General features: G+C 38.2%; 1 protein-coding gene across 1 annotated transcript; it reads right to left on the reverse strand.

The window, feature by feature from the left end:
- Nucleotides 1–1,087: 1,087 nt before the first annotated feature.
- LOC128475189 (sushi, von Willebrand factor type A, EGF and pentraxin domain-containing protein 1-like) lies at nt 1,088–12,013 on the reverse strand. Its single transcript, XM_053457693.1, has 9 exons — nt 11,969–12,013; nt 10,499–10,636; nt 8,032–8,167; nt 7,405–7,493; nt 6,936–6,999; nt 3,038–3,126; nt 2,591–2,703; nt 2,102–2,262; nt 1,088–1,103 (listed from the first exon to the last, which is right to left on the reverse strand). Exons 1-9 carry the CDS (start codon nt 12,009–12,011, stop codon nt 1,088–1,090), a joined length of 849 nt encoding a protein of 282 aa, XP_053313668.1. The 5' UTR covers nt 12,012–12,013.
- Nucleotides 12,014–15,673: the final 3,660 nt, after the last annotated feature.

Here is a 15,673-nt window from a genome sequence, read left to right on the forward strand (position 1 = left end):
TTTTTTTTTTCTTAAATACGACCGGCTGTACACTATATAACAAATCTAGTAAACAAAAATCAGAAACGCACTTTAAATAAGTTTGATCATCAACAAACTGTACAACAAAAAATATATTTCTCTTTACAAAAAGGCACTTCTCGGGCTAACAAGGCATGCCCTTTGGCTACCATCCAGCATATACAGGCTCAGCATCATACGTGACACCATAGATAGATCTTTGGGGCCTTTGCGCGTCCAGCAATGGAGATTTCAGGCCAACACCTCTTACCCGTCTGGCATGGAATGGACGGGTGTGTTTCCGAATCAGAAAGATTGCGAGAACCCCAACACCTAGAGGGGAAGAGATACATTTGTAGCAAAAATCAGCATTTTGGTCAAGGATTACCAAATACTATGGGAACATGAGTTCTTAAATAGGAACTTAAAGACCAGCATATAATTCAGAACTGGGGGAACTCAAAGTCAATACTAAATAAAACCAAAAGGGTTATCAACCTAGTAGAATACACCGTAACTCACAAGATTCCAACGTTGACTCTCATTAGATGCCAAATAAGCATCTGAGAGTCAACTGGACTTTCTTGGAAGAAATCCTAAAGGCTTTTAATTTGAGGGATAATAAAAGTGGATCTATTTATTGCATCATCAGATTAGTTCCGCCCATCCAATATTAATTATTATTATTATAATATCGTATGATATAAAACTTTAGCTACCGGATTCACACAATTTCAAACAATAAGAGAAAGGGACAGCATATAAGAACCATTCGGCCCATCTTGTCTGCCCAACCTCCGAATACTGACCTAGGATATCCAGATACCGTCTATAATATAATATAAATAATGGCGGCATGGATCTCCCCAATTCAGCAAGATACTTTGCAGTTGGAGGCACACATGCTACAGATGGAATCGTCAAGAGATTGGTACGCAATTGAACAAAAAGTCATAGGAATTGATAATTTAGAACACACCTTCCGGATTAACGGAAGAGATTCTATGAAGCTAATTGAGCATTCACATTCTAAAAAAATTCCATTGGCTACAATATAGATTCCAAATGAAGGAAAAATGTATAAAGTCTACACCACAGAAGTTCTAGAACACAACATGAAATTAAAAGTAGGCGATTTTTGCATTGATCACAGCTTAGAGACCCCTCCGCGAGGATCAGTCGGTCTTTTTGATGCGGTAAAATAAGTGTAAAGAAAAAATGCTATTCAGTTCTAGACCCTACGCCTTCAATTTCTATTCCCCTGGCATGGGAAATGTGGAAATAGGATGTATCCCTATGTATTGACAGAGCTGGCCTCAAATAAATAAAGTCTATTTACTGTAATGGAGGTCCATTACAAAATCACACATTAACCGCATTATACTCCTCAAAGTGCCTTATGTCATTTAAATCAAAATCATCTTCCCCGCAACAAAAGATTTTTAGTAATCCAGATACTTATGGCTACAAAATCTCAATATTTCTCCTAATAGAAACTGGAAACGCGAGGATGAGACCAAGCGGCAAATGGCTTTTAATCAGATACAGAATCAGCGTTTAAGTCCGGCTCTAACAAAAATAAAGCAAAATATTTTCTATAACGTTTGGAAAGAATGAAGACCTGTACCGGTGACATGAAATCCAAAACACGCAATATTAAGGACTCATATTATCACAATCTGGTAGCCAACAGGAAAAGCTAAAAGGTTGGGTTTTTTGGAACTTTAATGGTCTACTTTTTCTTAAAGACACAAGGTCTCCATCTTCTCTGCGGAACTCATCACTTTGTAAACTGAATGCGGCATTAGATATACAGCATTCTTCCGCCAGCGAATAGACAGACCCCTCCCCAGAAATCATTCTTTCACCATGCAAAAGGTTGGCTCAAAAGTTTTATGAATGCGACAAAGTAGCAGTCACTGTTTATTGCCACAGAACCTGCAAAAGATTCTGTTTATGCGATTAACCCTTTGGGAAAGACAAAGTTAATCAACATTAGATCTGTAACTTTTGAGAACTTAAATTAAATGTTTTGTCCACATGGAACAGCACCTTTAATAGAGCTTTCATTGGGAGAAAGAAAAAAAAAGCTAAAGAATACTTGCATATGGAACACATAACCAGCAGCGCAACGGTGAGCGGCGAAAGCTTGCAAGAGCTTCCTGCTTTGCGTAGAAACGTCTCCATGCAATAGGTCGGCGCGCTGCTCCCCGCAGGGCAGAAGGCATCTTCTGGGCATTTTATGGGGTAGATGTCAGGAATCTGCAAGAAATGCACAAAAGTAGAAACATTCTTCCCTTCAGTTTTTGCCAACTGCTCTCACATAAGACTTAGAAAGACACCTAAAACAGAACCTCATCCAACACTCGATTCCAGTATTCCTCAACTCATATCCATCAGAGGCTGATAAGAACGGCGGCACGAAAAACATTCCTCCCTCCTGCTAGATGTGAAAGATGAGCCTTAAAGCAACGGAGACGTGGAAGGGGGACGTAGAGAAACCAAGAACGCAGACATCGCGAAAACATGGCGGGAGTTTGAAGCAAAGTTAGACAGCCTTTGGTTGACCGGTTTATTTGGTGCCACTTACAGGACAGTAGTGATCTTCAGGACACAGCACGCACCGGTCTGCTCCCCATCTGTCCTGATATTCTCCATCACGGCATAATAAGCAGGCACTGTCGGCAGGCCCTCTGTATGTACCTGCATGAAGCACGGCCAAAGAGGAATCACAATGTAAGTATAGGACCAACGGCAGGTGTAGATCACAGTCACTGGACCGTGACCCGGGATGTTTTTTTTTAGTACATAAACCATGAGATCTGAATATTTTACAGACCACAAGAAATTTCTCAGACAAATTACAGAAGCGAAAGCACTAATGAGTAGGCGGTTTTTCCCCTAATAAACGAAAAAACACGCACTAAGACATTTTTCTACAAACACATTTAAAAAGGGGGTTTGAAATGATTGATTAGATCTCTAAGATCATGTGACTGGCAATAACAACCTTTTCCTTCTATTTTACTTAAATTACCTGGACGGCATAAGCTACATTCAGACAATCCTTCATCCAAGGCTTCCTCCCCAACAGGACAGACGGCACACGTGGAACACGCGGTCACGCTGTAGACAGATCACAGAACACATGAGATTCCGGCTACAACTCCCAACAACCCAACCATACGGAATAGAGATCTCCAAACAGCAACATAATAATTTGTGTCAAAAGTTAGATCCGGTTTAGAAAAGATAAAACTTGTTTAAAATAAATAAATAGGGGAGCAGGAGAAAGAGCCTTAGAGATAGAGAGAGTCTGCGAAGGAGAGCGTGTATGTTGGGGCAAGTGAGGTTCGTTTGACACCCATTACCATTTGGGGATTATAATTCATTCTAACTCATTTTTAACATAAAAGGGAGCTTTTTAGAATTATTTAAAATAAAAAACGCAGGAGTGTCCTTCGCAGAGTCCGGTGGCTTTAAAAGCGATCCGCCATGAATCACGTCCGTGTCTATCCCTGAATAGAACGCTTGATGGTTAATGTGAGTAGACGATCCTCCTGATCGCGGTGGAGGCCGGGAAGAACAATTACTTAGTTTTCATGAGAAATTGCCTTAAAGCAGCCTTTCAGCGGCTGGAATGAATGGGAACACTTTCTGAGCCAGGCATGCGCATGCATTTGAGTACATACGATGGCTGGAGTGTTCCAGAAACATAGAATGCGATTGCAGATATGAGCCACTCAGCCATCTAGCCACAAGATTCGGACCTCAATCAGCCCTTGGCCTCCTTTTAGATTCAGGAGCCATATGCTTATCCCATGCATGTTTAAATACCCTCAATGTATTAGCCTTTACCACTTCTAATGGGAGGCTGTTCCATTTATCCACCAACTTCATTAGGCAGAAAGCTATTTCTCATTGGTTGTCAGCTCGCGAGCCGGGCTCTCTAATGTATCGGTTTGTATTAAGCGCTGCATAAAACTATTATTAATAAAGTGCTACTGGAAATGACAAACTGGGATTTTTTTTTTTTTTTTTTTTTTTTTTTTTTTTTTAAAGTCTAGGACTTAAGAAAATCTATTATTAAAACAATTCAAATGTAGCAAACAATTATAAACTTTTTTTTCCATTGACATTGATAGATTTGAGGACCAGATTGTAATAATAATGGTTACACAAACACACGCTTACACAGACTGCCTGGGAGCGTTTGGGTCTACTACTTACTTTGCTCATATCAAAAAATTATTTTGTAATTATTGTATAATTATTTTTCATCTATTCAGTTTTTAAAAATATATATTTCGATGCCGGCCCGTGCATCTGTATCATACAGCACATCCAAATGATATTATATTTTATATATCATACAGCACATCTAAATTATATCATGTATCAATCATACACCACATCCAAATTATATTATATATCATATACCACATCCAAGTTATATATCATACACCACATCCAAATTATATCATATATCAATCATACACCACATCCAAGTTATATATCATACACCACATCCAAATTATATCAATCATACACCACATCCAAATTATATTATATATCATATACCACATCCAAATTATATCAATCATACACCACATCCAAATTATATTATATATCATACACCACATCCAAATTATATCAATCATACACCACATCCAAATTATATTATATATCATACACCACATCCAAATTATATCAATCATACACCACATCCAAATTATATTATATATCATATACCACATCCAAATTATATCAATCATACACCACATCCAAATTATATTATATATCATACACCACATCCAAATTATATCAATCATACACCACATCCAAATTATATTATATATCATATACCACATCCAAATTATATATCATACACCACATCCAAATTATATTATATATCATACACCACATCCAAATTATATCATATATCATACACCACATCCAAATTATATCATATATCAATCATACACATCCAGATTATATCATATATCAATCATACACCACATCCAAATTATATTATATATCATACACCACATCCAAATTATATTATATATCATACACCACATCCAAATTATATTATATATCACATACCACATCCAAATTATATTATATATCATACACCACATCCAAATTATATTATATATCATACACCACATCCAAATTATATTATATATCACATACCACATCCAAATTATATCATATATCATACACCACATCCAAATTATATCAATCATACACCACATCCAAATTATATTATATATCATATACCACATCCAAATTATATATCATACACCACATCCAAATTATATTATATATCATACACCACATCCAAATTATATCATATATCATACACCACATCCAAATTATATCATATATCAATCATACACATCCAGATTATATCATATATCAATCATACACCACATCCAAATTATATTATATATCATACACCACATCCAAATTATATTATATATCACATACCACATCCAAATTATATTATATATCATACACCACATCCAAATTATATTATATATCATACACCACATCCAAATTATATTATATATCAATCATACACCACATCCAAATTATATTATATATCACATACCACATCCAAATTATATTATATATCATACACCACATCCAAATTATATTATATATCATACACCACATCCAAATTATATTATATATCACATACCACATCCAAATTATATTATACATCATACACCACATCCAAATTATATCATATATCATACACCACATCCAAATTATATCAATCATACACCACATCCAAATTATATTATATATCATATACCACATCCAAATTATATATCATACACCACATCCAAATTATATTATATATCATACACCACATCCAAATTATATCATATATCATACACATCCAGATTATATCATATATCAATCATACACCACATCCAAATTATATTATATATCATACACCACATCCAAATTATATTATATATCACATACCACATCCAAATTATATTATATATCATACACCACATCCAAATTATATTATATATCATACACCACATCCAAATTATATTATATATCACATACCACATCCAAATTATATTATACATCATACACCACATCCAAATTATATCATATATCATACACCACATCCAAATTATATTATATATCATACACCACATCCAAATTATATTATATATCATACACCACATCCAAATTATATTATATATCACATACCACATCCAAATTATATTATATATCATACACCACATCCAAATTATATTATATATCATACACCACATCCAAATTATATTATATATCACATACCACATCCAAATTATATTATACATCATACACCACATCCAAATTATATCATATATCATACACCACATCCAAATTATATTATACATCATACACCACATCCAAATTATATCATATATCATACACCACATCCAAATTATATCATATATCAATCATACACATCCAGATTATATCATATATCAATCATACACCACATCCAAATTATATTATATATCATACACCACATCCAAATTATATTATATATCACATACCACATCCAAATTATATTATACATCATACACCACATCCAAATTATATCATATATCATACACCACATCCAAATTATATTATACATCATACACCACATCCAAATTATATCATATATCATACACCACATCCAAATTATACATCATACACCACATCCAAATTATATTATACATCATACACCACATCCAAATTATATTATATATCATACACCACATCCAAATTATATTATATTATATATCATACACCACATCCAAATTATTTTATATATCATATACCACATCCAAGGCTTCAGAGTTCATTCATAGATGATGGTTTTACAAAAATGAATGACACATAATCACAAAAACAAATTTAAAAAAAATTACTTGCAGAATGACCCACGTGGGCAGGGCTCGCATGCGGAGGCATTCTCGTGGGGGGAGAAGAAACCTGTTAGAAACATACATACAAAACGCGAAGGTTACACAATAAAATCCACGAGTTACCGGTAACATTGTATACCACAAGCCCCGAGTAGGCTGTTTTGCAACGCCAACCACTGTGACCTACGCTCTCCGACTATTCTCAGCACAACAACATTTGTTACATAAAAGCTGCCCGGACAGCATCATTAAACAGAATTGCCATTAAGTCACCCATTTCTATTACTTTTCGGGTATCGAAGGGCAGAAAAACCACGTGGAGAAACTCATCAGATACAATGATTCCTAAGTACGGAAAATAAATCTATTCTATCGGCTAAGATATACGGAACACTAATATTTAGTTTTATTGTTACAAATATCTGATTAATGGAAGCCGATGAATGATTGGTTTAAATACGGAGAGCTGTACCTTTTCCACATTGCGTGCACGCAGCAGAGGCCGTCTGATTGGAATAGTAGCCGGCTTGGCACGGCTGGCACGCAGCACTTTGACTTGTGCTAAATGGTTAGAATAAAGGAAGGTAGGTACACAGTATGGTTTACATTAAAATTACAGAGAAAAAAGTTGCACATCACAGTTTGCTTGCATGGCAAGCAGTCTCAGAATATCTGGCAATCACCGCACAGAACACAAAATCCTAGCTATACATTGAAGATTAGGTTACATTTCTGATGGTAAACATCGGTTTTAGAGCGACCATACAGGAGTTACTGCTTGCAAGCGGAGGTCACAGAGTAAACGTGTAGAGTAGAAGTATATTTAGTTCTACGTGGAATAATTATTTTATGAGCAAGAACAAACTTCTAATCTACCCCCTTACTCAGACATCACGTTATACATCGGCGTGTCAGGCCATTGTGTTACGACACACAAGCGCGTATTTATTGAATTGTTAAATTCGCCCACAAACTCCCAGCTTAGTGAATACACCACATCGTGACGGGCGATAAAATCCTATAATAATCACAGAAAGTAACCGGTCCTGCCTGCAGGGGTATTATGTGGAGGATAACAGACATCACTAGGTTTCTTTACTTGGTGTAAAAGCCTTGCGGGCAGGGTAGACAGGTCCGCTGACTGGTCTGGGGCTGGTAGTAGCCCGCTGGACACGGCACGCAGTCGGACAGATTCAGGCAGGAGCCGCTCGAACAGCAAACACAAGCCTCGGTATCTGTAAATCGAGATAAATATCAAAACTTGAAAAATACCCCCCCACACACACACATACATACACACACACACACACACACACACACACATACATACAGTCACACACTTAGTGGCTCTTAGAAACACGCGCAAAATCCAAACACACGGTCACCTGCTCCATTTCTTTCCTCTCTCCCGTTCTTTATCCATCACAATCTCTCAGCTCTACACCCCCCCTTTTCTCACCATCATCTACCCCCCTTCTCCACTTCCGTTTTCCTTCTTTAATCTTGTGGTGGGAGTCCAAGGTCTGTTTCTTTAAACCTCTGCTTCATTGTCCCCTTGAGCGTCGAGCACAGAGATGAGACGTTAAATCCCGATGCTCGGCATGAACAGTTGCCACAAAGCGCTCGGGAGAGCTGAAGCAGAGGCCTGAAGGGACAACACCTGCTCCCTTAATGATAGAAGGAGATCCGTATTTACCCAGGACCAGCAGTAATTTCATAGAGGAAAATAAAAAAGCGTGCATCACATCTCCCTGTCGCCCATCGTGCACAGTCACCCCCCACACACACACTCACACTCATTCTAACCCTGAATACAGACACACAAGCTCATTTTAACCAGGCATAGGCCTGGACATGGTTCACGATGGACATTTTTTGCAATTGATGGACTCAGTGAAGGATGCATCATCCTGGGTTAAACATGTGATAGAGTGAATCAGTCTATTCCTTTTAGGCCCAAAATAACAATAGTAATTGATAGACTGTGTGCATATATGAGGATTTTCATGCACACACACGCACGCACACGCACTGTGACAGAGTCTATATGAACAGACCTCACACTCCCTTCGTTTTGGGCCGGTTAGAGGGAGCTTCACGATCAGGGCCCGCTCCTCCAGCAGAGGTTGCCCTCCGATTAAGGTGTGCATGGAGCTCAGACGGCCCGGTTATCAGGAGGTCGTTAAAAGGTAATTGCAGGTTTGGCTGCTAGGCCTGCAATTACCCGATATCCTTCCCTTTAATTTGGTGCGTTTCTGAACTTTATGAATTAACTCTATTACAATGTCCCGAACTATTACCCTCAATAACCAGTACTTTCAATGGATACAGATACTAATCGTGTAAACCCATGGCTTCAGATAATTTCTCTTCAGGGAAACTAATTATAATTATTAAATATATTCGTTTTCAGATGAATAAAAGTTCCTTTTAATTATAGAACAAAAGCCATCACGGTGTTTGCATGTTTTTTTCTTTTTTCCCCCCACAAGCTGAGCAATGAAAGATGCACCCAAACATCTTAACAGAAATGTATCCAAAAGTAATTTTTTGGCCTTAAAAAAAAAAAAAAAAAGCACAATATTACAAAACCCTGTGGATTTGGTCTAAACGCTGTATGCCGAATGGGCGATCGCTGCATTGATATGAGCTTTTCCCAATAACGTACGATGAGTTCTTCCAGAAATAAGTCACAATCCGAACATCCAAAGCTCAGGCGTGGTCCACAGAGACGGGCCCAGACCAGCGGGCATCGTGTTTAGAATGGGACCGGTGAGGCTTTAAGACACTACACCCAAAGTACGAGCTTGGAAGTGTTATTTACAGTGACTTGGTGTGTTACCTCCACTCAATAAAGTAAGATTATTGTAGTTGCAACAGCAATGGCGCTCTACTCAGAGGTGGCTGAGGGTCTGCGACCCCCAACCCTCTGCCCCAGTGAGATGTCACCGGTGTAGGCGTGTGCCCGGAGGTCAACCCGGTTTCTTTACAGACAAAGGCTAGCAAAGGCTGAATATCAAGTAAGTGAATGCGTTTCCCTGCACACTAGCCAGTGATTCCCAGGTGCTCGTTGGCGCACACACACACACACACACAACACACTACACCTTCATGTACATAGGACATTGGTGGCAAAGCAGGGAATCTATTCAGCACAATGCCAGATGACAGCCCAAACATGGGTGAATCAGAAGAGAAAATAAGCCCTGGTTTAAGACAAACAAGAGTTCATATCAATCTATAGACAGTGATGGCAGAAGAGAACCAGTTGCCCCCCACGTAGTCGGTCTATCCGTCGACTGCTAGTTTGTGTTTTTTAGCAAGAAAACTACATGGCAATAAGTTTCCATGGATAGAGAAGATAAATTCAATCTGCTGGGACATGTTTACAACACACACCTCTTTTGGGTCCCCCAGTAAAAGCGGGTATGTACTTGGCCCAACACACACACACACACACACACGTTATATATATATATATATACATACATACATACACACACATATATATATATATATATATATACACATACATATTAATTACGTGGCAGCAGGTGGATACTCACTATTACTGGAGAACGTTCCCGGGGGACACGCTGCGCACTGACTGGTGTTCACAGAGCTACAGTTGGTTTCATCAAAAAACACTTCATTGGGATCCAAAGGGATCGAATTGGTGGACAACTGGCTGCCAACCCAACCAGCTGAACAGGAACATGGAAAACATAAACAAGAACAGGATTATCAATGACTTCCGGCTGGGAAAATGATGCAAATTAAACAATCACATAAAACCCCTTTATATACATTTTCTACGCATACACGTAATGTAAGTTTTCTTACATTATACTATCCTGTGTTTGATACCAAAATAGCTAATTATCCCCCTGTCTTTAACATATTATAATAAAAAAAAAAGCCAATACAAAGTATAAACGAATGTTTAGCTCTCCGATCTTACAGATTGTATAGAATACCTAGGTATCACATTCAGACATCAATATATATTTTATAAAACCTTAAAACGTTATCAATAATAATAGCTTACAATAAAAAAAAATGGGGGACGGGGACGTAATAAATAAAAAAATTACCATCTTACCACCAGCAAGCTCTCGCTCCCATTCTCATTTAATGAAACTAATTCAAGATGGGTTAGAAAATATCGACCAGATTACTTTAGGTTTCTGTGCAGATTCCTGGACTGCGGCTGAACGCAAATCCCCCAAATGGATGCTGAAAGCCGATTATATTTCAGTTTTCAGTATATATATCACACGCTAGTGTCTTAGAACTCAAGCCTGGGTGCTGTAGCTGATGATGGACTGAGTGCAGTTCCATGGTAATAGCACACATAATAATAATAATAATAATAATAATAATAATAATAATAATAATAATAATAATAATAAATATATGGCCCATTGCACAAATCCCTAAAATTTGCCATACCTATATTAAACAGATCTTGTATTAGTCAACTTATTAGAAAACCAGCAAAACCCAGCAATCCACAACTCCCATTAAACGCATGGATTTAATGTATCTTCCTTAATCATTTCTTCCCACCCAAGTGAAAACTTACAAGTAATCTGATAATGAGCCAGATGGGGCATTACTGCCAGATTCTCACCAATTCCCTCCCAAAGGCAAATCTCACAAACAACACCTTACAGAATGACATCAAAATCAGGAGTTAACCATTTAAGTGCCTATGTGCTAAATTACCAATTCAATACAAAAATGCACAATTCTCTTTCCTAGACAGCCCCATGGGGATCTTGCTTCATGTTGGGTACCTGGAACCGGTTACCAGCCGCTCAAAGGGTTAATCAGGAATAGCTTAAAAGTTAATAGTTATTTACTAACTCGGTTTATTATTATTCCAACATCAATTCAATGTATCCAAAACAACCAGCCCCAGACACACAAACACAAACACAAACACAAACTTCCAGATCCACAGAGAAAGCTGCAGCCCTCTGGCACTGAAAGAGTCAAATAAAAGCAGCACTGATGGAGGGGATCAGGCTTACCTAGAATGCAGAGCCCACCCAGGGCAGCCCACAGGACCCTCATGGCTGCTGTGCCTCTGTCTCAGTAACAGCAAACTTCCCCTTCCCTGCCCAACCTCTTCTAGATCTGCCTCTGCTCCATCACCTGACTCAGATCATGTGCTGTCTGACTAACACAGCTCCCAGCAATCTCAGCCAATCACACAGACTCCTCGTGTTTAGCAGAACCTTCCTGCAACTCACATCACCCTCAGCCAAAGTGGGCTTTGATGATGATGATGATGACGATTGCTTACTTGTATAGAAGCACCCAACAAACTTCATACTGACAATTGCAGCCTCCTTAAAAGCGTGTTATGGATGCAGAGCAATTGTCTCGCAACGTTCTAATTGTGGAACATTGGTTTAGTTTCCATGGTAATTGCTCGGGATTTAGAAATTTGCCATGAAATAGATAAGAATGTCTTTAACTGGAAATACATTATTTTATAGATTATTGGTGAATAAATCTGGGAAGATTACCTAATTCTCCCATTTTTTCTCCCCAATACATATATATATTAAATAAAAAGTACTTTTTCAGAGTTGTGCGGCTTTTATCGGAGCGGTTTGGATGAGTTATACTAGCTGTGTCCGCTTTAGAGGAACATTGTCCGTCAAAAACCCTTCTTTTCTCTTGCTCTGGTGTTTGCGATATGTCTGCTCAGCATTAGCCTTTGCAAATTAAAAATACAGCATGGCAGGCTGAATCCCCATAGGAAACATTCTGAGCTCCTAGGAATCAGGGGCATCAGGGGAGGAAAAAGGAGAGACAATTGTGGGTCCTAAAGAGGGACTGCCCCTTCTAAGCAGGGAAACTTGGCAGCTATGATTAAAGAGCAATAAAAACATTTTTTTTTTAACATATCCAGCCATTGGCCGCACTTACATCATCAGGCTTTGAAGTGCCAGTCCGGCCCTGCTGGACACATATAATATAATAATGTGTTAATATGTATAATAATTGCTTTGCCTTTCTATTATAGGAAGAAAATCCAGCCCTGCTGCTGACCCGTCTCTATAATATGATTTACCTTTTCTTGCATATTGAAAGACAGGCTTATATTATAAATGAGGAGAGAGGGAGAGGGTGATAGAGAGAAAGAGAAAGAGAGCGGAGAAAGTGTGTAAGTTTGCAGGTGGTGTCCTCTAAATCTATGTAATTAGTTTTGTCTGCCTTCTAATATATATATATATATATACGGTACATACCGGTATAAAAATATATATAATGCCCCAAGAAATATGGAGATGTAAAATCTATGTAATTCGTTTTTTCTGCCTTCTAATATATATATATGGTATATACCGCTATATATTTTTATATATATATATATATAGAATGCCAGAAGAAATATGGAGATGTAAAATATCATAATAATAATAATAATAATAAATACATAACAGTAGCATGGGGGCGACCTGGTTTATAACTGTGTCAATCATATACTTATCATAATCCCCCTGTAGGGAAAAGCATATGTTCCATGACTTGTGATTGTTGTTTAAAATGATTTTAGGGGGGCACTCCAGACACTCCAGACTCCCCCCCCCGTTTCTTTTCATGCTTCACATCTGTATACATTGCAGGAGATGTGTTCATCCTAACAGTAGTGAGCATCGCGGATACTCACCAACATTATTATTTATTATTATTATTTATTGTTTTATATAGCACCATCAAATTCCGTAGCGCTGATATCCTGCTCCATCTACCGAGATCCAAAACTTTTTTACCGCTTAGTCTTTGGTTTTATTTCTCTCCAAAAAAGGCATACAGAGCAGAGTTTATAGGGTATGTCTAAAACGATTTCAGTGGCGAGACAGTACTTTCCCGGTAGATTAGACATCGATGCGGCGTGACATTAGGGAATCTGCAGAAACATGCCGGCCGGGGTAAGGATCGCTCACTTCCTTGTATTGTGGGAGCGACACCAAAAAATATATCAAAGTCCATCAAAGAGAAAAAAAACTATTTAAAATCAAGGTTAACGCAGAAAACGTGGGCCAATATCGCCTTTAGATAGCCGATACCCGAGTATCTCCTATCATGAGAGAAATACTTTGTGTTGATCACATTTTTTGCGAAAAAAAGAATTCTGACCACATTGTAACAGAATTTTAGCGTTCTGGTTAAATTGGATTTACTAATTACGGCTGACATTTCCTGCTGAGGGCACAGTGCGTGTCGTATGATAGGATCCATGTGTTGTGTATCGTCCTCGCGTGTCACGGAGAAGGAGCAGAACACAGGAACCTTTTGGACATCGTCCCTTTAAATCTACGATGCTTTCCCTGTTTTGGCGATCCTTGCCTGAAAGGCTGATTCATTTCTGTTACTTCAGGTCACTTTCACGCCAATCCATGCTTATTATTTGGACCGATTCCTAGGACTGAGCTCGATGAGGAAAGATTTAACAGACAAAGAGGAAAATGAAGCCGGAACATTCATGCTGCACGCATCTTGGGTTGTAACAAAGTACGGTCCTTAACCCGGTCATAAAACACAAAACACGTTCTTCCGTCCTTTCTGGTCCATGTAGCCCACGGTATTTTTCTTGTACCTTTATACTTTGATTCTATTGCTCTCACATAAAGAAGCTCAATTGGGCAGGACACACCCCACTCCCCGCCCATTTCCCCTTTAAATGGGAAACGCCCACTGACATCAGCGGGAACGCCCACCGTGGTCAGTGTCCCGCAAGGGTAGGCTCTTGGTAGCCGGAGCCCACAAGTTCCCGAGTATGACGGTGGGGCTTTATAAAACAATAATAATAAAGAATCATAAAGAATCATCATTATTTTTGGATTATTTTCTTTCTATTTCACACCCTTTCTTATGCTTTTAATGAATTTTTTTTCCGGCATTTTCCCATCTTGTTGGATACCGTCTTTTTTTTTAATAAATATTTTTTGTAGTTTGAACTCCAATCCTCCACACGAGCTTAAAATGATCAATAAATAGCTATTGTACCAGTAGAAGGTTCTTGGGTAGAAGACGAGTAGAAGGTTCTTAGGTTCCTCTAGACGCTATCTAGGACCAGAAGGTGCAAAAAATAAAAAGCTTGGGAACATCAAGTCATATTAATGAAAAATAATTCTGTAGCATTGTGGTGCAACCAACAAAAACGTTCTAATGGTTTCCATGACGATCGCACCTCCCTTTGCCCCATAATTGCTTTATAGAGCTGTCCAAACCTCTAGCCCAACAGGCTGTGATCTATTGAGCTGCAGCAGATGGAAAGGCTGCTTCTGTTATTTTAGGTTTTGTAGGCATCTAAAAATAGAAGAGTATTTTTAAAAATATTTGTAAAAAATTAACCGAATTCTGAGTCTCCACAATACTGATTTCAGATCACGAGGAGTGAAGCGTCGGGTGTTCTGCGAAACAGAGAGTAAGTTACAGGAACGCTTTGCGAAGATAAGAAGGATATTGTTCTGTTAATAGTGTTTAGTATTTGGTATACAGAGCAGAGTTGTATTTTCTCGTGAGGTTCAGTGGATCGTTAAAATTCATTTGGTGGGGAGCCAAGGCTAAAGCACGACATCTACAAAATACTGGAAATACAAAGGAACAGCCCTCTAGGGCCACAAGCCGCACACAAGTGACATGGATGTATGTATGGAGAAGGGTTCTTCTCATCTCTCTCACCTTTCTGTAGTCCTGAACACAATGGGACCAGACCA

This window comes from Spea bombifrons, chromosome 1 (genome assembly GCF_027358695.1).
Source record: "Spea bombifrons isolate aSpeBom1 chromosome 1, aSpeBom1.2.pri, whole genome shotgun sequence".
NCBI lineage: Eukaryota > Metazoa > Chordata > Amphibia > Anura > Pelobatidae > Spea > Spea bombifrons.